General features: G+C 45.7%; 1 protein-coding gene across 1 annotated transcript in view; it reads left to right on the top strand.

The window, feature by feature from the left end:
• The first annotated feature begins 9,972 nt into the window (after positions 1-9,972).
• SLC4A5 (solute carrier family 4 member 5) overlaps positions 9,973-21,927 on the top strand; it is a 124,317-nt gene continuing 112,362 nt past the window's right edge. Inside the window, exons 1-2 of the mRNA XM_063139273.1 lie at positions 9,973-10,045; positions 11,665-11,856. Coding sequence (XP_062995343.1) covers positions 9,973-10,045; positions 11,665-11,856 — 265 coding nt within the window. The remainder of the gene's footprint in view (positions 10,046-11,664; positions 11,857-21,927) is intronic.

The following is a 21,927-nucleotide window of genomic DNA, read 5'->3' as shown; positions in this document are numbered from 1 at the left end:
TGACAAGGATTAATTATGCATGCAAATTGCTCATTAAAGTTGTGAAATGGGTTACAAATGCAATTAAAAAAAACATTTATTGAAAAGTTGAAGAAATAGAAGGGGCTCCAAAGAGCTTTACTATTGGCACACCCAGCCTCCTCTGTTATTGCCGGTGTGCTGATTCAACCTAGCAGGAGAGGGTGTGAATGGGATGACACCTGATGGACATTGACCAGTAGGCACTGGCAATCAACCCAAGCTGCTTCCAGATGGAGAGGTCCAGCAGCCAGGAGGCTTTGCGCTGCTATTCTGTCTTTCTTACCTTAACAGATGGAAGAAGCAGTTGGAAAGCACAGGAAGGCTTTGTGTAGAAGACCCCCTTGAAAATTCCATGAATGAAGCAAGACGACGGGACAATCAAAGGTTCGTCTGGAAGCACCTTGAATGAACAAGGAGGAGGAGGGCTGGCTGGATGAGATGAAGGGGGCTGAGTAAAATGACGGGCATGGAAGGAGGTGCTGGACCCCTGCACTCTGCCCTGCATGAACCCCCACCCCCCAGGTTTTAAGATCTTTCCTTGGCTGCATCCCACCAACTAGTGTGTTTAGAGAGGTCACAAAACAGGGCCGCCTTGGTGATTGTGCCAAGGCTTTGGAAATCCCTCTCCAGGAAGGCCCGTTCCATAGCTTCTGTGTAGCCTTCCTATCAGTGACCAAAAGCCTTCTTCCTTAGGCTGACTTTCGCCCTGCTGAGGTGGCTTGTTGTTCTGCTGTTTTTAATTTGCTTTGCTGTTGTTCATTCATTTATTTTTGTTACTTATTTTTATTGTATGTCTTAATTAATGACAAAAATGTTGCAGAAAATGAAGAGGAAAAGAGAGGAAAATATACACCAATGGCTATGGAAGTTAAAGAACTGTGGCAACAGGGGAAAGTTACAAGTATTCCGTTAGTCACATCAGTCACCAGCATCACATCATTTTTTATTTTACTTTTTACAGAAAATCTTCAAAAATTAGGCCTACCAAAATACATCCACACCAATATCAAGAAAACAGTCATACTTAAAATATGTTCAATAGTCAGGAAATTTCTGAATCAGTAAAAGACAGCATGAGTTGGTAAAGCCCATCATGTTCGTCTAGAAAAACCACCACAAGGAAGAAGAAGAAGAAGAAGAAGAAGAAGAAGAAGAAGAAGAAGAAGAAGAAGAAGAAGAAGAAGAAGAAGAAGAAGAAGGGCAACCCTGTTAATTTTTGGAATTAATTTTTGGACTGCAGCAGCAAGCCATCACTTCCACGTAGGCATGTGGCTGGCAGCATCAATTCATTTCCTTTCTCTTTTTTATTTTTTTATTTGATAACACAGAGAAGAGATTGGAAGCCAGCCACAATGTTTCCTCCCATTGGCGGAGGCTAAACTGGCAAACAAAGGCTGCAACACAATAATCCTTCCCTGGAACTCAATGCCACTGACTTCTGAGTAGATATGAACAGGATTGCACTACACATACTTGGAGAGATAATTCTCAGTAACCAAATACATGCATCACACTGCAAAACAACTTTCTTCCCTTCAACTTTACTGTCTTTTAAATATCCCAAAGGAATTATTAGCATCATGATTTTTATTTATTTTTTAAACTTACTGGTTGGCTAGTCAAGAAGGAACTGTTCCACACAGATAACTTGGGGCTTCCTTCTTCTCTGGCAGCCTGCTTGCTTTCTGTGTTGGTTGCCAAGGAGGAGGATGTGCTCCATTCCTCCTCCACCCTTTAGATGGGTGATGCAATGGGAGAGCCTGGTAGCAAAAGACAAAAATGTCCCCTGTGCAGTGATCCAGGCTTCTTCTCGGTCTTCTTTCTGGCAATGGGAGGGTTGGGGAGTCAGAAGCGGGGGGGGGGGGAGAAAAGGGCCAGAGCGGCTGGCCAAGAAAAGGGCTGGAGTGGCACTGGGAGGGGGTGGAGGATGTATTTCTGGCCATGCCAGAAATGCATCTTTCAAGCCCCTCCTCCATGCCGTCCCTGCACGATCGTGCCGGCCAAGGAAAGGGCTGGATCAGCGTAGGGGAGATCACAACTTTCCTGGACATTTTAATAAATTATTACATTTCCACCGGACACCGGATTTCATCCCTGTTTCTGGACTTGTCCAGGGGAAACCGGATGTATGGTCACCCTAAGTGCTGGGCTTCAGTCCCTTCAGGCATGAACAGGTGTTTCAAACTTGGCATGGCTAAATCCCTACTTAAGAGCAATCATGGTGCCAAGTTGCATCACTTTCTCTTTAAAAATGAGGGAGAAGTAAGCATTTTGGTTAATTTATTAATTTGAAAAGTGAGTTCAACACATAACACTAGCTTTGATTTTATATTTGATGTCAACATGGTGTAACATCCCGGCTGACACTGGCATGGTTGTCAGCTGTATAATATCTGGTTATCCATTACACAAAGACATGAAATTCATGTGAGCCTTAACTCCCAATTTCCCTGCTTTTTGGTGCTTGGTTGAAAACTGTAGAGCCTTAACGTTGGTTTGTAAACCGTAGGTTTTTTGTTTAATGAATATATGTGTGTGTTTAAAAAATGTAAAGCTACAAAATTTTAGATCTTAGAATTTTTTTAAAATTTTGAATCTATAAAAATTTATAAACTGGATGTGGTGATTTGTTTTGTTTTTGGAGTGCTGTATCAAAAGCATCGCATCACCGGCATATCGGTTGATATCAAGTGGCCCAGTTGTGGGCCAGACCAGCAACCCGAGTCAATGTTAATGAAAGTAGACGTTGCTCCGTGGCCGTGCGCCGTTGGAGGCCGAGGAGGGCCATGAAGGCCTTTGGAGGTGTGATGCAGCCCTCCCTTTCCTGACCTCTTTACCAGCGTCCAGCAGCTATGCAGAAATGCTGTTGACAGCAGCGATGCCGATATATCGATGTTAAAAAGAGACGTGAAGCAGAACACTGAGGCAGAAAATGGGAAGAATCAGAGGAGAGCCAATATGGCCAGCTGGCTGGCTGCAGAGGTGGGTGGGGGGAGTTCTAGTCCAATGCATGTGGGGAAGGCACCAGGTTGGGGGAGGCTGAGCTAGAGAGTCAGGATGGGATGTGGGAGTCCCAGGATGAGACCCCCAGCAGGTTGGCTGGCTGTGAAGGAGGGCCCTGCAGGGCTCCATTGCCTTCCATGTGGGCATCATCCCCTGCCAGCCATACAGAGCCCAGGAGAGGGCCTTGGACAAGTGACACCCACCCCGTCAAACTGGCCAGAAGAGAAAAGGGGGGCAGGCGTGGTGACCCCGAGAATGCTCCAAGGTAGAGCCCAGCTCCTTTCAGCCCTCTTGCCCAGGACCCTACACACCTTTCCAGCCTGCAGGGTACAAGGAACAAATGCATCAGCCCATTTCCTGGCAGAGGGGAGCGGTTCTGCTCTGGGGGTGCTGCCAGTGGGTCAGGCCACCTGCCTTGCCTTTGGAACAACCGCCAAGTAAGGGCTGCTCTTCTGCCTCCTCTGTTGAGATCTATCTGTGTCCCGTGACTGCTGCCTGTGCTCCGAAAGGATCAATCCGCACTTCAGCTGGGAAGCTGCACGGCCTCGGGCGCTGAGAGTCAATGCTGCCCGCACATCCACAGCTCCATCCACAGCTCGGGCTGCCTGTTTCCTCATTCTACAGCTTCCCAGGCCTTGACACATTCCCAAACCTGCTGCTGCAGATCCCCTGAAGTCTTTCCTTGGAAGTGTCAACGGTAAGCACAACGCTTTTTAAACTTGGAACGCTTTATAAGTCTGCCATAGACCAGAGTTGCTCAATGATGGGAGGGGAGGAGGAGTTTGTATTTTCTGTCCGTTAACGCTGCATGCCGAGTGCCTCCGTACACAGACTGAAACGGTGCAACTTGCATTTCAGGCTCAGTCTATGAAACTGCTGCATCCCCTGTCTGGTTGCTTGATGCATCCTTGTCTATAGTCTCTCTGTGTGGTTTTCCCAGACCTTAACCCGGTCTTTCCAAGTTCTCTTTCTCTATTTGAAGTTGACCCTTTTAGTTGTTGCCTGAATTGCATTTTTTAACATGTCGTTCAAAAAAATGCCATTTTAAAGAAGCAAGAGATAAAGCAAACTTAAACATTTGAAAGTGGGCTGCTTTGAATGCTGGCGACAGACAACAGTTTTGGGTCAAACCGCTTTTGAAGGCTTTTAAAACACTAGAAACCCTGCAAACCTAGAGGACGGGAAAAGAGTGGCTGAAGGAAGGCTCCTAGCACTACCCATCCAAAGGCACCGTGCATCTGTCCTGTCTTTTCCTCCATAATGGATTTCTTATGGGAAGAAAAAGAAAGGAAGAAGCAGTGGGGAAACACAGAAGATAACAGGGGGGATCCGCACGTCGCTCCCAGAGCGCTTCTATGCGACCCCAGAGCACCCCAAAAACGATAGTCTGACTTCCCTGTAAAAGAAACGAGGAACGAGGTCTACCCCACCTTCTTTTGCCGAGCTCTCCTCGCCGGCGGAGAGCTCCCCTCGGCGGCGGCGGCGGCGGCATGGACGGCTCTTCCTCGTTTCTTTTACAGGGAAGTCAGACTATCGTTTTCGGGGTGCTCTGGGGTCGCATAGAAGCGCTCTGGGAGCGACGTGCGGATCCTCCCCAGGTAAAATTATGTGAATGAGGCAGGACAATTGCGTGATAAAAGCCTCATCAGGAAGTACCCAGATGACTTTAAAGTACCCAATTACTTGAAAGCAACTGTGAGAAAATGCTATGACTTTGACTGGAGCAGCAGCGTTGCGTAACTGCTTCCCCCTTGCCATTTCCCATAAAGTAACACCTCCCCTCTGCAGTTCCTTGGAGCTCCTGTTAGTTTTACAACAGAAAGATAGGCAGATCAATAGATAGATAGTACCTCTATTACTATTTTTACCCATAGGCTCTATCAAAATAAGATGATCCAGTCCTAGGGCTCCTGCATAGCGTGTAGCTTGGCTCACAGATGACACAGCAAGAGACCAAGGGTTGGTCTGGAAGCACATGATGTTGCAGTCTTGCTGAAGCCAAGCAAGGCTAAGCCTGATGACTGGGTGACCGCTTTGGAACTAGGCCCAAGTTCACCATCCTGAACTTCCTGGGAGGAAGGTAGAATAGGAATGAAAAGGGGAAAAGGAAAAAGAAATAAAATGAAGACCCAGTAAACAACCATTGATAACAATAGCAACAACGGTTGTGTCATTCTTTTGCCAGCGTTCTGAAAAGTACAGTTGGTACTTGGTCTCAACATCCTGAGGGTCTGTTAACATTATGGTGTCTTCTAGTCCTTATGGCTGCGGCAAGAAGCTTTAAAAAGGTATGGGTTGTTCTGGATGCCATATTGTAGCTGAGCAGGACTTCCAGTGGTCATTTCTTCAAGGTCCTCTCCACTACTTTCCCACTCTGCCCTTCTGTTCATGCCTTGCCATCCATCCCTTTGGTTTCCTCCTGCCCAACTTCATTTAAATCTGTGTGGTGAAGGTCAGTCAGTCAGAGCACCAAGAGGCAGGATGAGGTGGCAATTTGGCCATGGGGGGGGGAGAAGGGTCAAGCGATGCCATTGCTGGTGTCTGCTTCTGGGCTTTAGGCTCTGTCCTCACCAATATGCTTGTCTTATTCCATTTTATTTGAGAGTTGGCAGAGTCTAGTGCTAAGAGACTGAGCTGTGAAGCAGCAAGTCCCTGGTTCAAAGCTCACCTTTGCCCTGAGCTCACTGGTCTTAGGCAAGCCCCCCCCCTCTCAGCCTCAGTACCCTCGTCTGCAATATGTGGTCAATAATACTGACTTACCTTACGGGGTTGTTTAAGGATTACAGCTAGTTAATGCATGAGAAGCACTTTGAAAATACAATACAAATATTACGTACTGTTATTTCAATTAAGAATCACTGATTTAGTCCATAGAATCATAGAATAGTAGAGTGTGAAGGGTCCTATAAGGCCATCGAGTCCAACCCCCTGCTCAATGCAGGGATCCACCTTAAAGCATCCTTGACAGATGGCTGTTCAGCTGCCTTTTGGAGGCCTCTCGTGTGGGAGAGCCCACAACCTCCCTAGGTCACTGGCTCCACTGTCAAATAGCTCTAACAGTCCAAAGTGGGTCTATCTAGCCCACCTGTTTCCAGCAGTGGTCAGCCAGTGGGAAGGCTCACAAGTAGGGCATGTGATTGCCATCCCCTGTCACTTGTCCCTAACCTCTAGCTGTCCGAGATAGATTGCCTCTGTTCACAGAGGCACTGCCATCTTTGCCATTCAAAATAATTCACCTGGAACTAAAACTGGTTCATTGCAGTCCTTCCATCCCTCCACTCAAGAATCTTAACTCATCAGTGAACTAGAAGAAAATTCGGTGTGGCAATTGAAGACCACTTGTATTTTATCTAAATGAGATGGCCTTTACTAGCTCATCCTCTCTTGAGAGTTATCTGTGTCCTGTGATGTGATATCTCTGTGCTCTGGAAACGATTGATCCGCATGGGCCCAAAAATGTTTTAGTTGGGCGGTGGCAGGGTCTTGGGAGTCAATACTGCCTTTGCATCCATCACCCAGAATGCCTGTTTTCTCACCTGGGATTTTGCAGAATCCCAAACCTGCTGCAAGTCCCCTGAATTTAGTCCTAGGGATTTCCTTAGACATTTCAAATGTAAGTACTGATTAAGCTTAAAAATCTTTGCAGGTTTGTTATAGACCAGAGTTGCTCAAAAAGGTGGCGGGGTGCAATGTAGGATATATATATATATATATATATATATATATATATATATATATATTCTGGTTTCCTCTAACTTGGGTGTTTCTTCTGAAAAAGGAAAGTAGCATATCTCAATATCAACAAGCTCTCCCTTTTCTCCTTTAAGCAACTCACATCTTGATCCTAAGCCTGCTTAATCAACAGCAACAACCAAGTTTAGCATTGTATCCTGCAGCTTTTGGATGGGGGTGGCGATGTAATTCAGCTGGACTGGGAATTGTGCCCCACATACTCAGTTTAGGTCCTGGTACATAGCTGCAATAGGGCTGATTGGTTAAAAAGCAGGTGATTAATTCGCTAAAGTTAAGTTCATTGGCTCCTAATAATTATTTAAACAGGTATCTACACTCTTTAGCCAGCTGAAGTAGCACAGTATTTTCTCTTAGATTTTGGTCAGCCTGTATTCAAAGCAGTCATCAAAGGAACTAGTGGTGGCCACTGTTGTTTTGCACTGGTGTTAGCTGTTGGTCCAGTCTCAAAGTGACTTTGGAGGGAATTGATTAGCCTGTCATGAGCAATAACTGTACTTTCCTCAATCGCCCATGAAGGGCAACCACTGCACATGAAGTCATTGGGACACAAATATGCATTCATAGGTGTGTGTGTGTGTTTTTTTAAAAAAAAGAAACGTACCAAAAATAGAAAAAGAGAATAAAAGGACCACTCTACAGCTCTCAGCTTAAACTGAGTAACTGTGGAATAAATGCGCCCTTTGTGAGCAACATACTGCTGTACAATAACTCTACGTTAACAAGGAGATTCTGGCTTAGATTTCAGAACCAGCTGTTGATATTTTATTTATTTATTTAGTCCATTTCTTTGCCATCCAAAAGCTCTCTGGGCAGTTTACAAAGATTAAAAACCTTAAAAATACAAAATTGTAGCATAATAAAAAACAATTTACACACGTATTTTACGCACAGCTGTATCAATCAACGACAAGAGTTCCCAGGAGCCATTAAAAACCCGATCATAAGCTGTCAAAAGAGATGATAAACTTTGGGGGGAGGGGGCAGAATCCCTTCTACATGCAAAACTAGATGTCAGGAGGAAGAATTCTGCTGCCCTGCTAGTTTTTTATGTGTATGAAGGAGCATTTCTACCCTCTGAGCCCCTGGGGGTACTCTGAAGTGGGACATTCCAAACCCTGATGAAGAGAGGCGGCCTTGGAGGGGAAAAACACTTTCTGGGGTTTCCAAGTTTTGTGAATAAATAATTAACAGCCAAACACTGTGCATGTTTACTCAGAAGTAAGTCAGTGAGTTCAATGGAGCTTACTCCCGAACAAGTGTACATGGGATTGCTGTGGCAATCAGCTACTTCCTTAAAGTGGATTTTATTCGGTGTGGTTTTGCAGAACATTTCATCACATGCCAAGATGAATCTACATTGGTTGAGATTATTAACTAGTACTGTACTGAAAATTTCTTCCACATTATTTTTACCATTCTCATCCAATTTGATAGAAAATAAATTGCTTTTGAATAGAAATTCTCATGGGTTGGCTTTGGGTTCCCTGTGCTTACCTAACTGAGGAGTGTCCCATCTTTCACAAACAATTACTGCTGCAGCAGCCTGTAGCCTCCTTGCCTCCCCACATTTCAATTAAGGGCCACAGAAAGACATCATGAGGCTCCCATGGGGCTTTTTCAGATCAGGAAGCACCAGCAGCCTGGGAGACTGCAGAGTAATAGCGAGGCGGGTAATAGAAAGAAAGTGCGCACACAGCCACCTTAGCCACCTTGCAGTGTTTAGTAAGGTCAAAAACGTCACAAAATTAAAACCTCTTTCATGGGGTAAGAAAACTTTCAGGAATTTGGAGGACAGATTTAGGCACAGCATTAGCTCCACCTCTTCCCTGAAGTGCGATGCAACTGCCTCCTTCACACCTGCATTGGGGAGGATGGAAAATGGGGACCTGGCGGCCAACACAGTTGGTCCTGTTCCCACTTGCAGTGGCAACACAAAAAAACTGAAATCCTTGAGAATTTATCCTCCCCCTGGAGAAATTTAGTGAAATTTCTTCGCTCACAAAGAGCTCCATCAGACAAGCGATTTATTGCACTCTCGTTGCTGGGCACTCGCGGATTTTCGCGGGTCCCTCTCACAATGTCGTCTGCCTCCCACACGCCTCCTGCCCCTTCTAGCCTTCTTCGCGTGACAAAAAATCATCCCAGTAAACCCGAATTATTTTTGAGATGGAACTTGCTGCTATCCCCTGATATGTGCAGGAGAAGCAGCACAATCAAAATGGCCCCCTGAATGGGCCACATGCACATTGTTTACTTCCTCTTTCGAAAGAGGAAGCAATGAGGGACAAACGCGTGGGCAGAGAAGCGATGGTAAGGAAACACGATTTCCCCCCCATGTGGTGATGCTCAAATAGAGCAGACAATTTCAAAAGACTATTTGCGCCCAGCTCTATTATTAACATCTGGCTTGCTTGACCTGACTGACACCATTTAAATAAAGTGCAAAGCTCTACCATGGTATCTGTGCTTCCACGCTACTTGATTCCCCTCTCCGCCTCCTCCTCTTTGGATTCTCAAATATTAACAGCCATTAGAAGGAAGAGGTCTAGTTACCCTCCTCTGGTGCCTGAGGACATTGATGACATACAGGACTCTGAAAGCATCATCACAGGGGGAACATTGCGTTTCCTTACCATCACTTCTTGCCCCCAGCTTTTGCCCTCATTACTTTCTCTTTCTGCCCAGAGGGCAAAGGTGAAGCAAACAAAGACCATGTGGCTCATTCAGGGGCCCTTTCTCTCTCACCACTTTTCCTGCACACAGCAGGAGATCGCGGCACATTCAGGTTTTGTTTTTTTTTTAAAAAAAAAACAATCAGATTAAAAGCAGCCTAAGTTGCAACAGAAAAATGAGTAGTAGGAGCGAGAGGCACGCAGGGGGCAGGCGATGACGTCTAAACGATGCGCGCACATCTGTAAGTGAGCAGTAGCGAACGTGCAATAAAATGCTCATCTGATGAACCTCTAATTGGCGGACTACACTCTGGTTATCAAAATCTGATCTAGATAACTAGAATGGGAGGATTTAGGTTTTTAAAATATCACTTTGTTAACCCAGGCTCTGCAGTCTGTTAATGACACCACCTCTGTTTTCTTGGATGAGGGGGGAAATAGAGCAGGCATGCTCCTTTTTAAATACTACAGAACACTTCAGTTGTGTCTCCTCTTTGTACGCTCTAGAGCTCCCTGCTTGGCCATGATGGATGATGATGATGCAATGAGTGAGAGAGGCCTCAGTACCTCCCGAATGAGATACGATGATGAAGAAGGTAAGACGACTCTCAGGTGCTTCTCCCTTGTTCAGATGCACGGCTGTCATTAGCAAAGTTCTGGCAGTTTTGATGTGGTGCATCGCGTGTGCACAGAATACGCCTTCTAGGTTTCACATGTGAACATTTGCCCCAAATCATGGACCTTATCCTGCCCCAAAGAAGGCTTACTAAGAACTGTGATACTAGTCTTTCAAAAAAAAAAAAATAGGTTGTCAAAAGGGCTGCCCAAATGTGCTTTGCCAAAAGCTGTGGTCAGAGAACCCTTTGATCAGGCACAGCTAGGTCCATGCAAACTCGTTCCTGGACAAGGGATCCCCTCATTCCCTGCACGAACCTGGTATTCCCCCCCCCAAAGCCATTGGCATCTCCAGGCCATCTGAGAGCCAAACAATGGGGCCACCACAGCCATCCCTCACACCCAGAGGTTTTGTGTGAAGCAGCCTCCTACGTGGTTGCAGAGATCTTGGGCTTTTGCATTTAGAGAGGCTGCCCTCCCGTGGCTGAAATCACTTCAACTGGGGAGATTGCCCAGACTTCTGCTTTGAGCACCTGCCATGTGCCTGTGGCCACATGTGAGTCAGGCCAAACTGTACTTCATTACACTCCCCCTGAAAGACTGCGTTCGCAGCTTGGGGGTGCTTCTGGATCCGTCGCTCCAAATGACAGCCCAGATAGACGCAACGGCCAGGAATGCATACTATCAGCTTCGGCTGATACGCCAGCTGCGCCCCTTCCTAGAGTCGGAAGACCTAAAGACGGTTGTGCATGCGCTGGTAGCCTCAAGGCTTGACTTCTGCAATGCGCTCTACATAGGGCTACCATTGTACCTAGTTCGGAAACTTCAACTAGTTCAAAATATGACAGCCAGGTTGGTCACCAGTACATCTAGGGGTGAGCATATTACCCCAACATTAAAATCACTCCACTGACTGCCAATTAGTTTCCGGGTGAAGTTTAAAGTGTTGGTTATGATCTTTAAAGCCCTACATGGTTTGGGTCCAGGCTACCTGCGGGATTGCCTTCTCCTGTACAATCTGCCTCTAAGAAAAAATCTACTTCAGCTAGCAAAAACTAGATTAACAACTGTTACCCAGAGGACCTTCTCTTCTGCTGCTCCCAGACTGTGGAATGGCCTGCCAGAGGAGATTCATCAACTTAACAGTCTACTAGCATTCAAGAAAGCTATAAAGACTGATCTCTACCGGCAGGCCTATCCAGTGGAATTTTAAGATGTTTTTAAAATGTTTTTAGGATGTTTTTAACAATGTATATTATGTTTTAATTGAGTATTATGTATTTTATCATTTATTGTTGTTTCCTGCCTCGATCAAAATGGAGAGGTGGGCAAGAAATATTTATTATTATTATTATTATTATTATTATTATTATTATTATTATTATTATTTATAGCTTTGGTTCTATGCTCACCCCCAGAGAGATTCCACTGAATTCAGCATAACGTAGCTCAAAGTGGACATGATCAGGAGGATGTAACAATGCCAGGGAGGGAGAGAAAGTCCAAAAGATTTTTCTTTTAATGAATTTGCCTTCACTGTCTGTCTGTCTGTCTGCATCCGTCTGTCTCTCCCTGTGGGTTCACTTCCTCTCCCTCGCAGACTACCATTCCATCTACATCGGGGTGCCGGTGCCACGTGGCTACAGGAGGAAACGGCGTAGGAGGAGATCCTCATCCAGCCGGGACAAAAATGGCGAACATGAAATACAGTTTGAGCGGCAGGATCGGTCAGATACAGATGAAGGAGGGAGGATTAGCTATGAGAATGGAAATGACAACGCCAGCAGGACTAGTGAGTAGGAGAAAAAGGAAAGGCGGAAAAACTCGTTAGGGTCACCATTGTTATTTATATATCACCATAACATAAACAAAAAACAAGTCCCCAGGGAGCTTACAGTCCAAGGGTTGGATCCAACCCCTGTGCCAACAGGGGAAGTTCTTGCATCACAGCAAAGAAGGAGCAGCAAAGAAATTTAATATTAGCAAGGCAGAATGATCGAGGGGAGCTTCCTAAACAACGAAAGGAAGGGAAGGAACCTCTCGTGCAAGCACTGAGTCATTACTGACTCTTGGAGGGACGCCAGCTTTCGCTGACGTTTTCTTGGCAGGCCTTATGGCGGGGTGGTTTGCCGTTGCCTTCCCCGGCTGTGATTACCTTTCCCCCAGCTAGCTGGGTACTCATTTTACCGACCTCGGGAAGGCTGAGTCGACCTGAGCCGGCTGCCTGAAACCAGCTTCCTCTGGGATCGAACTCAGGCCGTGGGGAGAGTTTCAGCTGCAGAAACTGCTGCTTTACCGCTCTGCGCCACACGAGGCTCGTATTCCTAAACAACAGCACGAGAAAAAACAGAATTTCTCGCTCGCTCGCTTTTAAGGATTTATACCTGGCAGGTAATCCAAGATCTGAAGATCTACATTATTCTTTTAGAGAGTATATGGACCTCTCAAGTAACAGAGGAAGTTAACTTGGGGTTAAGTTCCTGTATATCTTATCAAGACATTGCAGCTAAGAAAAGAAATAAAACAGCATAAGGCACCTGGACTGGATGGGCTAACAGCAGAATTCTATAAGTATTATATGGATATTTTGGCTTTGTAACTTACCATTACATTATAAACTTATTAATTGCAGCAAAAATTATAATAGCGCAGCATTGGAAAAAGCCTACAGTCTCTAAAGTAGACAAATGGCTGTTGAACATTTTGGTAATTGCCAGGAAATTGCCAGATGTAGTACATGATAGGCCTGATTATGGAAATCAAACTTTTATTTCCCTGTAAAATGACATCCATTCATTATATTTTCTAAAAAGCCTGGATACATATGTATTTGGAAGATAATTGATGTGCTACCTCCGGTATCTGAGGCAATAAGCCTATATGCACCAGTTGCTGGGGGACCTGGGTGGGAGGTTGCTGTTGCACCATGTCCTGCTTTGTTGGTTCCTCGTTGACAGCTGGTTAACCAGTGTGTGAACAAAGTGCTGGACTAGATGGACCCTTGGTCTGATCCAGCAGGGCATTTCTTATGTTCTTATGAAATGAATTGTGGTAGTGGGCTCTCCCACACTAGAGGCACTCAAGAGGCAGCTGGACAGCCATCTGCCAGGGATATTTTAAGGTGGATTCCTGCATTGAGCAGGGGGTTGTACTCGATGGCCTAATAGGCCCCTTCCAACTCTACTATTCTATGATTTAGAGCTCCATCACACCAGTGTTATAGCCTGCTGTCATGGTGCGTTGTATGCAAAGGACTCAGATGATGTCGACCATGTCCTGCTGTGATTGCGATTGCCCTCTTAGCGATATTTTTTGGCACGTGGAAAGTCCGGTTCTTCCAGTAATGTGAAAGCACACCGCTCAAACTTCAACGTGTTTTTTCAGCCATTGTTTTCAATCCAATGAGCTGTGGGCATGTTTTCAAGGGGTGGTATTGCTGACGAAACTGTGTTCAAGAAGCGGTATTGATGACAAAAGAGAGGGGCGTGCCTTTTCTCCAGCAGGTGTTTTTAAATTCCAGTTCAAATCCCTTCCTCCTCCTGCTTCCTGGCTGCTGGGTTGAATGAAAGAACAGTCTATTGCACTTTCGTTCCTCCACCTTTGCTTCATGACTTGCTTTGGGAGAGGGGAGGAGTGAGGGAGGGTGTTCCTCACCTTCATTCCCTAGGAGGTTGGGAGAAACGTCCTGGCATGATCTCTGGGCTGGTTTCCCCACCAAGGTATTAGGCTGGACTGGGCTGGCTGCATAGCTCCTCTCCCCTCCCCTTTCCCTCTCTCCTTTTCAATAAAAGGGGAGCTGCAAGTCACCCTCAATCCAAGGCTCTGATGCGGCTTACTCCTAAGTAAGCATGCACAGGATTGCAGCTGGGCTCCCCCTCCTGTGAAGCAAGCTGTCCCTTCCTTCCCACCTTCCCTCAGCTCAGTATCCAAAGGCAGGGGTTCGAGGCCATTGAAATGAACAAGATGCAACTGTGAATAAGAGTGCACAGACAGCTGCAGTCTTTCATGTGATTGGAAGTGCGTGACAAGGGGAACACTATGCAACCTCCAGTGGCAGCTGATAGGAGTTTTAGTTGATTAATCAATTAATCTATGGATTAAATTTGCATGTGGGTTATAAGCAATCCTTCTGGAGCAGGAAGAGGTCCCATTGAACTTTGTGTTCTTACTCCTGAGTAGGCATTTTCACCTTAAAAGAAATGTGGAAAATGCACCCTCCTTGCCAGCAGCACCCTTATTTTTAAAGATAAAGTGATCAAAATTGGCACAGTGATAGCTCTTAAGGACGGCTTTCAGCATGACAAATTTGAATCAGATTGGGTTATCCCTTTAATTTTTAATGGTTTTTTTTAAATTTCCCCCTTAAAACTTTTTCCTCATAGTCCACCAGTGCGAAGGAACATAGGGTCGAGCTTCCATTGCTTTGATCATGCAAAGCTGTGCATCTTCAAGTTCATTAATTACAGGTCTGATGGTTCCCTTATTCAAAAGTCAATCCCATTGATTTCAACTGCTAAAATCACATGCAGGCTCACCTTTGAGCAAACCCCATTGAACAGAGAGTCTTACTTCTGAGTAAACAAATATAGAACTGATTTAGTGTGGTCACTCAGAAGTTTTCTTTTTTAAGTCTTAAAACAGCAAACTGGAAAGAAGTGCTCTGCAACCCCATGCTTACTTCTGAGGTCTTACTTCTGTTTACTCTCTGTTCACTGTTGTTTACCCAAAGGTAAGCCTTGCAAATATACATTGACAGTACTTAGGGGAGAAAGAGTTCTTTTCCAAAACTGTTCAGTAACAAGAGAACATACGCTCAAGGAAAAAGCAGTACAAGACCTGGCTGTCGGCAAGGATGAATGGAGGGGGCGTTGTCCACCTTCCAACAACCAATAAACTGTAAGGGGGAGGTACAAAGGAGATAAATGGGTGGAGGTGATGGCGAAAACAACAAGGTGAGAGTAAACCTCAGCAGGATAATAGCAATGTGCAGTGCAGGAAAGGTGTAAGGACACTTGGAACATACAAGCGCACAGGTTTAAGTCCGCAAGCTTTCATACGCTATGGAAACGAGGGCAGATAATTCGAGGGTAAACCAGGGCAAACGTGCAGATGTGATGGAGCTTTTAGTTCGTTGGTTATTTTTCTTTTCTTTGAAATATATATCAATCCCATAGCAGTTATTTGTCCCAGTAGGGAAAATGTCAGACCAAGAAGAGCTGTGCTGGATCAGACCAAGGGTCCACATTGTCCAGCATTCACACAGTGAGCACCAGCTGCCTATGGGAAACCCACAACTAGGACATGAGTGCAATAGTACCCTCCTGCCCATGTTGCTAAGCAACTGGTCTACTAAGGCGTACTGCCTCTGATACTAGGGGTAGCATACAGCCAGCAGGCCTAGGACCATGAGTTTGTCTAATCCCCTTTTAAAGCCAGCCATGTTGGTGGACAGCCATCTTGTGGTGGCGAATTCCATAGTTTAAGCCTGCGCTGTGTGAAAAGTCCTTTTTTTTAATCTGTCCTGAATCTCCCACCAATCAGCTTCATGGGATGACCCTGTTGGATTCTAGTATTACCACTTTCTCCACACCATCGATAATTTTGTATGCCTTTATCTTCCTGTACTCACCCTTTTTCTAAACTAAACACTCCCAGACCTTGTTACTTTTCTCATGGGGGCCTTGCTGCAGCACCTTGAAAATTTTGGTTGCCGTTTTCTATATCTTTTCCGACTCTATGATATCCTTCTTGAGGCATGGTGACCAGAACTGTACACAGTATTCCAAGTGTAATTGTACCATAGAGTTGTATGCAAGCAATATTGGCACCCATATGTTGTTTTTCAAACTGGAGTGAGTAGCAGCTTCTGGGGAGTTTTCATAAGGAAAATAGTTTGAGAGGAATGAGCTAAACTTCACCTCACAGTTGCTATTTGCAAAAGACATCTCTGTCCTCAGCCTGCTTCCACACTGGAGCATTGCAGAGGCATGGCCTTTCTGAAATCAGAAGAAAGTGGAAGTGAAGGGGCAGCTCCATGCAGCAGGCTGTATTATCCAGCAATGCCTGTCCCCATGGCCAAGACCTTACTGAGAAGGAAGCCCTAGCCATCCAAGGTCTCCTGCCATAAGCTTACTGATTGCAACTTCTGTCTGTAATTGCTTCCTGTTCTACATGGCAGGAGCATTGTGGATGAATTGTGCAACAGCACTCTTTAGAGGCAGATTTGTGGCTGCTGGGGCAGAGTCAGGGGTGATAGGAGGAGCGGGGGGGCGGGGGAAGCAAGTGTTCACACACAACATACACATACGCAGGCAGGCATATTCACACACACACCAGGAGATAGGCAGTCTCTCTTTCTTGAGAGTGGCCTGATGTCTTCTTAAAAAGATTTAAAGTTAAAGGTGCTACTCAGCTGGAGGACGGGGGCAGCTGCCCACTGAGAAAGACAGAGCCAACATCTCTCAACCCTTCTAGCTCCCCACTCCCCAAACAAGGGCATCAGCTCAAACACTCGGAGCTGATTATTTCTAGTGGCTTCTCTCACCATCCCTCAGTTCTTCTGCTGTACCGGTAGCGAGGGGCGAGAGAGAACTTACGGGGAGCTGCCAGCTTCTCTCCTTACTTCTCTCTCCTGATGAGCCACGAATGATGAAGGGGCAGAGAAAAGTCATGTCTACAATGGGTATTTGCTCAATTGTGGCTGTGAAGTTGTGCACCTTTGTTTAGATGACACACCCGCTAATTCACAATTATATTGTGGTATGCATCCCGAAGCTGCACATTTTGATGGCACCATTTTACCATGTATTTTAACTTTGCTCCCCCATCACCATGGTTCTCTCTGTATATGTCATTGGGACGTGGCTTAGGACAGTGGCCGTACTTTGGGCATGGATTGACAGGAAGGAAAGTAATGTGGGGCAGGGGTGTGGGGAGAGCAGGGGTCTAACCATTTCTACCCAGAAGTAAGACTTTGCTGTCAATTGGCACTTGGGGAGTACAGGTGTGGAGCCGTCTGGAGAATGCCTTTGCCAGCCCTTTTTCATTAAAAACTGCTCTGTTGGGAATATGGGCTGAATCGCTGCCTCTTGCTTTAAATATTCATTGAGTACTGGGTAATCATGCTACAATGAAGTAGGGATTGACGAACTGAGCCTCAGGATGTACGAAGGATTGGTGCTTTGTCAACACTTCCCTCTCCTCTTCCTTGCCTGCTCCCCGCTTTCTCAGACAGCCACATCTATAGGCAGCAAGGAGAGGAAAGATGTAAGAACAGCCATGGGTCTAATAATAATACTAATACTAATACTACTACTACTACTACTAATAATAATAATAATAATAATATAATGCTACTCAGTCATTCACAATTTCGCACTTAGGGATGCAAGGGTGGATGTTTGCATGTCTACTCAGAAGTAACTCCTCCTTAATAATATAGGGCGGGATATAAATGTTTTAAATAAATAAATAAATAAAATTTCACATTATGAGGACGTGAGCAAGGAGGGAACCCTGTTGATTCGAAGCTTCATAGCTATGACAGGGCACAGCTGAGAGAGGGTGGGCACCCTGTTGATTCGAAGCTGCATAGCTTCGGAGGAGCATGGAGGCATCCTTTCACTGCTACGGAGTTGAGCAGAAGTCAAAAAAATACTTTCAGAGCCCCATCGTTACCCACTATTTGCTGTGCATTATAGCCGTGCAACCAATCCTGTGAAGTTTTGGGGCAAGCTATTCCACATCCAAACCTGCCCATGTCTCATAGTGGTTGTTACTTCACAATTGTGATGCTGCAGGGTTTCAACAGTAAAAGTGGCGCCATGAAACCACTGGGAACCACCAATTCCAGGCCAGCCAGCTCCAGCATGCTGCCACTGACCCCTGCTTACTAGGCAAACTGCGCAGCAGCAATTTCCTCCTGCCCCCATCTATACGACAACGGGATTGCTCCTCATTAAATATAAACCCAAATTTTCATTGATTTGAATGTAGGTAAAGAGTGTCACACTTCAGCAGCAACACTGATTTATTTTCTGAATTTTTTTATACTGTGTTATAAATGCGCACGTGCGCATTATCGCATATCTGAAATTATGAAGGAGAGAGGAGCGAAGCTATAAATTCTATATGCGGAGCTCCACAGTTTCATATAACACACAAACCGGGAGTGGGGGGGAAAGGAACGAGGCAGCAGAACACATCTCCGTGTGGCTGCCCGTTTTCCCCCTTTTTTGTGTGTGTGTGAAAAGCCCAGAGAGCTTCGCATATTGGGTGGTACAGAAATAAAATAAATATATAAATCCAGGAATTAATTTGTTTTAAGAAGCTTTCTCTGCAGACCTCCGCAGAGAGACTTCAAACTAAAATCGGCGCAAATGGATGGGGTAGCCGATTGGTGCGAAATTGGAAATTGGCCAATCACGTTGTCCTACCCTCAAAGCTCTGTCCACATGTCAAAATCCGATTTAACTCCCCCAAAGAAACATAGCCATAACATGGTGCAAACTCGGGCATGATCTAAAAGTCGCAGTAAATAGCGAATGCAAAGACGCACATTCTTGGGATAAAAACCCGGCGCTGTGGCGAATGGACAGCTGCGTCATGTAACCTAAAACGCAAATATGCGCATTTAGGTTGGGGCAAACAAGCCGTATAGACGAGCCCCTGGAAGCTGTAGCCCTTCCTCCAGCCCCTTCTTATGCTCTGTGCAGATACACTAAACACCGCTAGTGTCACGCTTTCACTATACAACATAATAATGAGGAAACCAGCAATTAAAGGCCTCGGCCCTCCAGCTGGGCACAACAATGATGGAAGTTTCTTAGTAAAGGCACAGTAGCCTTGAAATGTCCTATTAGCACTTTGCCACTTTATACAACAAAAGTGTGGGCAGGGGGGATCTCTACAAACTTACTCTGAAAAAAGGCAGAGAGACAAGAAGAGAGGATATGCTGGAATGCAATGGATTGGCACCAGAGCATCATTTGGATTCTTTGCAAAAAGTAAGTCACAAAAGAACGGCAATTCCAGAATGAACAGCTAGCAGGACAGCCACGTTGTTTTCAATCCGTGGGGATGTGTTCTCTCCCCATGGGAGGTTGTGAGTCACTTGGAAGGGGGCATGAAGTTCCAGGGAGAAAAAGGTCTTGCACAGCCAAGATCTGGGTGGGTTAAATGCCAGGCAGACAGCAGAGACCCCTCATTGATCCACACTGGATCTGTGGAGAATAATTGCCCCCTTTACTGCCCCTTTAATCTTCAACCCCACATGATTTAGGAAAAAGCAAAGTCGGGGTGTGTGCTTTCTTCTTCCAAGGTTTCTGTGTGTGTGTGTCTTTCGAAAAGAGTTGGGGAAATGGTTGGCAGTGCATTGGGAGGGGGGGATGTGTGTAATACATTTCAGAGATTTTCCAAGTAAAACAAAAATCTTTAGAAACACTGTAGAAAGGGACTGCTCAACAAGGTGGAGATGTGCTTGGATCAGCCTTGGCAATGCAGATCACATTGTGCTACCAAAGAAAGAAAGAAAGAAAAGTGTCATGCTGTCCTTGACTAAGAAAACAGATATCATCATTGTTTGAAAAGTAAAATGTAGACATTACAGATAAATCATCCAGTTCAGAAGGAAACAGAGAGGTGAAAAGAACAGTTTCTGTAAGAAAAAAATAAAATGAAATTAAGAATTCCACACCGCCATCATTGGGAGTGATTGAGAATGGCTGAGCTCACTAACGGGCTGAGCCTTCATGGTGCCCTGCTGACCCCGCGATATCGCTAGTGCCGAGTGGCAGCGAGTCATCTAAATAAAGAGAGGCAGCGCAGGCTTTCTGGCGGTCAATGGGCTCGCCACCCCCACCCCCACCACACCCTCTGCCTGAGCGGATAGTGACCAGTCAGGGGTCGCCATCCACCTGGCCACGCCTCTGCCGCGACTCCGGAGTGAGGACGGGCGGTGGATGTGCCTTACTTGCCTCGCTCCGGAGAAAAAAGTTGGGGTAAGTCCCTGACTACTTTTCTTTGCAGCTTCGCCAGAAAGCCCCGGGGTGGGTGCAAGGTGGCTCCTGCGTTGTATAACCAACGCAGCGTCACTGCACACCCACCTCAGGGCTTTCCGTGCATTTAGACAGCCCCCTAGTCTGTTTCTGGGGCCAAAACAAAATTGTTCACTACAGCCTATTCCCTACAGCCCAGTCCTTAAGCTCCTTAGTAAAGCTTAGCATTTTACATACCAAAATACTTGTCTGCTTTCCATGGTTCTCTCAGTAAGGAACTTTGCTTGGGTTTTACAGACTCATTAGCACAATGCCCATCATTAGGACAGGTGGGGGCAGAGAGGGGCTGGTTTTTGAAAGGACCGTGGAGGGAGGCAGCAGGTCTCTCTGTTCCTCACACAGAAACACTCCTATCCTTCCCTCCTTCGAAGTCCTTCTCAGTGCCTGTTGGACCACCCAGTGCTGGGGGCAAAGGAGCACTTCATTCCCCCACCCCCACAGGAGTGGATGGTAGCCATTCACTTACACAGGAGAAAGTAATGGTGGGTACTTAGGGACACTAATCTGCCACCTGGCCCGGGTGTCAAGTTACTGTGTGTGTTTGGGGGCGGGGGCAGTTTTGTATTTCCCCCAGTAGTCTGAGATAGAGATAGAAATATGTCATGAAAAATTTCTAGAATAAGGAGATAATCCACAAGTCATCCTTGGCAGGTGTTGGTCCAAGCTCTTCTTGAAAATCTCCAAGAGAGCCAATTCTGCAACCCGCAGCCAGATCGTATAGATTCCTGCGCACGTCTCATATGGGCTGATGCTGTGCCCTTTTTGCCTGGCACTGCAGACCAAAGGTCCAACGTATTACTTACAAAGTTTCTACTAATGCTATTTTTTAAAACAACAACAACAACAACAACGTTTCTACTAATGACTGAGATCCAAATCTTACCTTCCCGAAATTCAGGCCTTCACTGATCCTTAATGTATAAAACAGAACAAAGACTTCCTGTTTTCTCTATTTCTTTGCAAAGTCTGAAGTGGCATGTAGGGATAGCTTGCACGTCCCATTGCAAAGGGAGATGTCTAGTCCCACTATGGATGCTGCAGAGGAGAACAGAGCTTGAGGAAGTTGGAGAAACCCAAGGCAGACTCCAAGCCAACCTAAGAGCATAGGGCTCCCTTAGAGACCATTGCGCACCTTCCTTCTCTTTCGGAAAATACACTGAAGACAATATTATTTCTCCCAACAGAGACATTGGAATGAAGAACCATTTCTCAGTACCGGCCCCAGGTGCTGGGCTGGTCCCTGCATCAGTTTGGGTTGATTCAGCCATTATTTGCATTCCCTGAATTAAGAGGTGTACCTGGATGAAATTCTTTGGGTTCCTTTGTCCGTTCATCTGTCTTTTGTGGTGTTGTTGAAGGCCCTTCATCAGTATGCTTGCAGTGCGTGTTGACATGTTTAACATTTCTGGTTGTGAGGGGATTATCTATACTTTTTAAAAGGTTCTATTGTTCCTGTCTTCTCTCTCTCTCTCTCTCTCTCTCTCTCTCTCTCTCTCTCTCTCACACACACACACACACACACACACACACACACACAGAGTCACCAACAGGCCCACCTCTTACACAGGAATCATGTTGATTTGGTAACTTCATGTCATGAGAGCTGAGGGCAAAGGAAAGGGTTTCCTATGCCCTATAATCTGCTTATTCAGCTGTGGAGTTGAACCTGGCAGGGTCTTATAAAATAAGTTAGAAAGGTATTCTTTTTGTTGCTGTTGTTGTTTTGGTTGAGGTCTTTTGAGTGGAGGAAGCGGGTTGTGTTTGGTGCCGTGAACATTTCTTCAGCCAGAAAAAAATGGGGGAAAAGC

Source organism: Elgaria multicarinata, chromosome 12, assembly GCF_023053635.1.
Source record: "Elgaria multicarinata webbii isolate HBS135686 ecotype San Diego chromosome 12, rElgMul1.1.pri, whole genome shotgun sequence".
Taxonomy (NCBI): Eukaryota; Metazoa; Chordata; class Lepidosauria; order Squamata; family Anguidae; genus Elgaria; species Elgaria multicarinata.
This window is presented reverse-complemented; position numbering and strand designations above follow the sequence as displayed.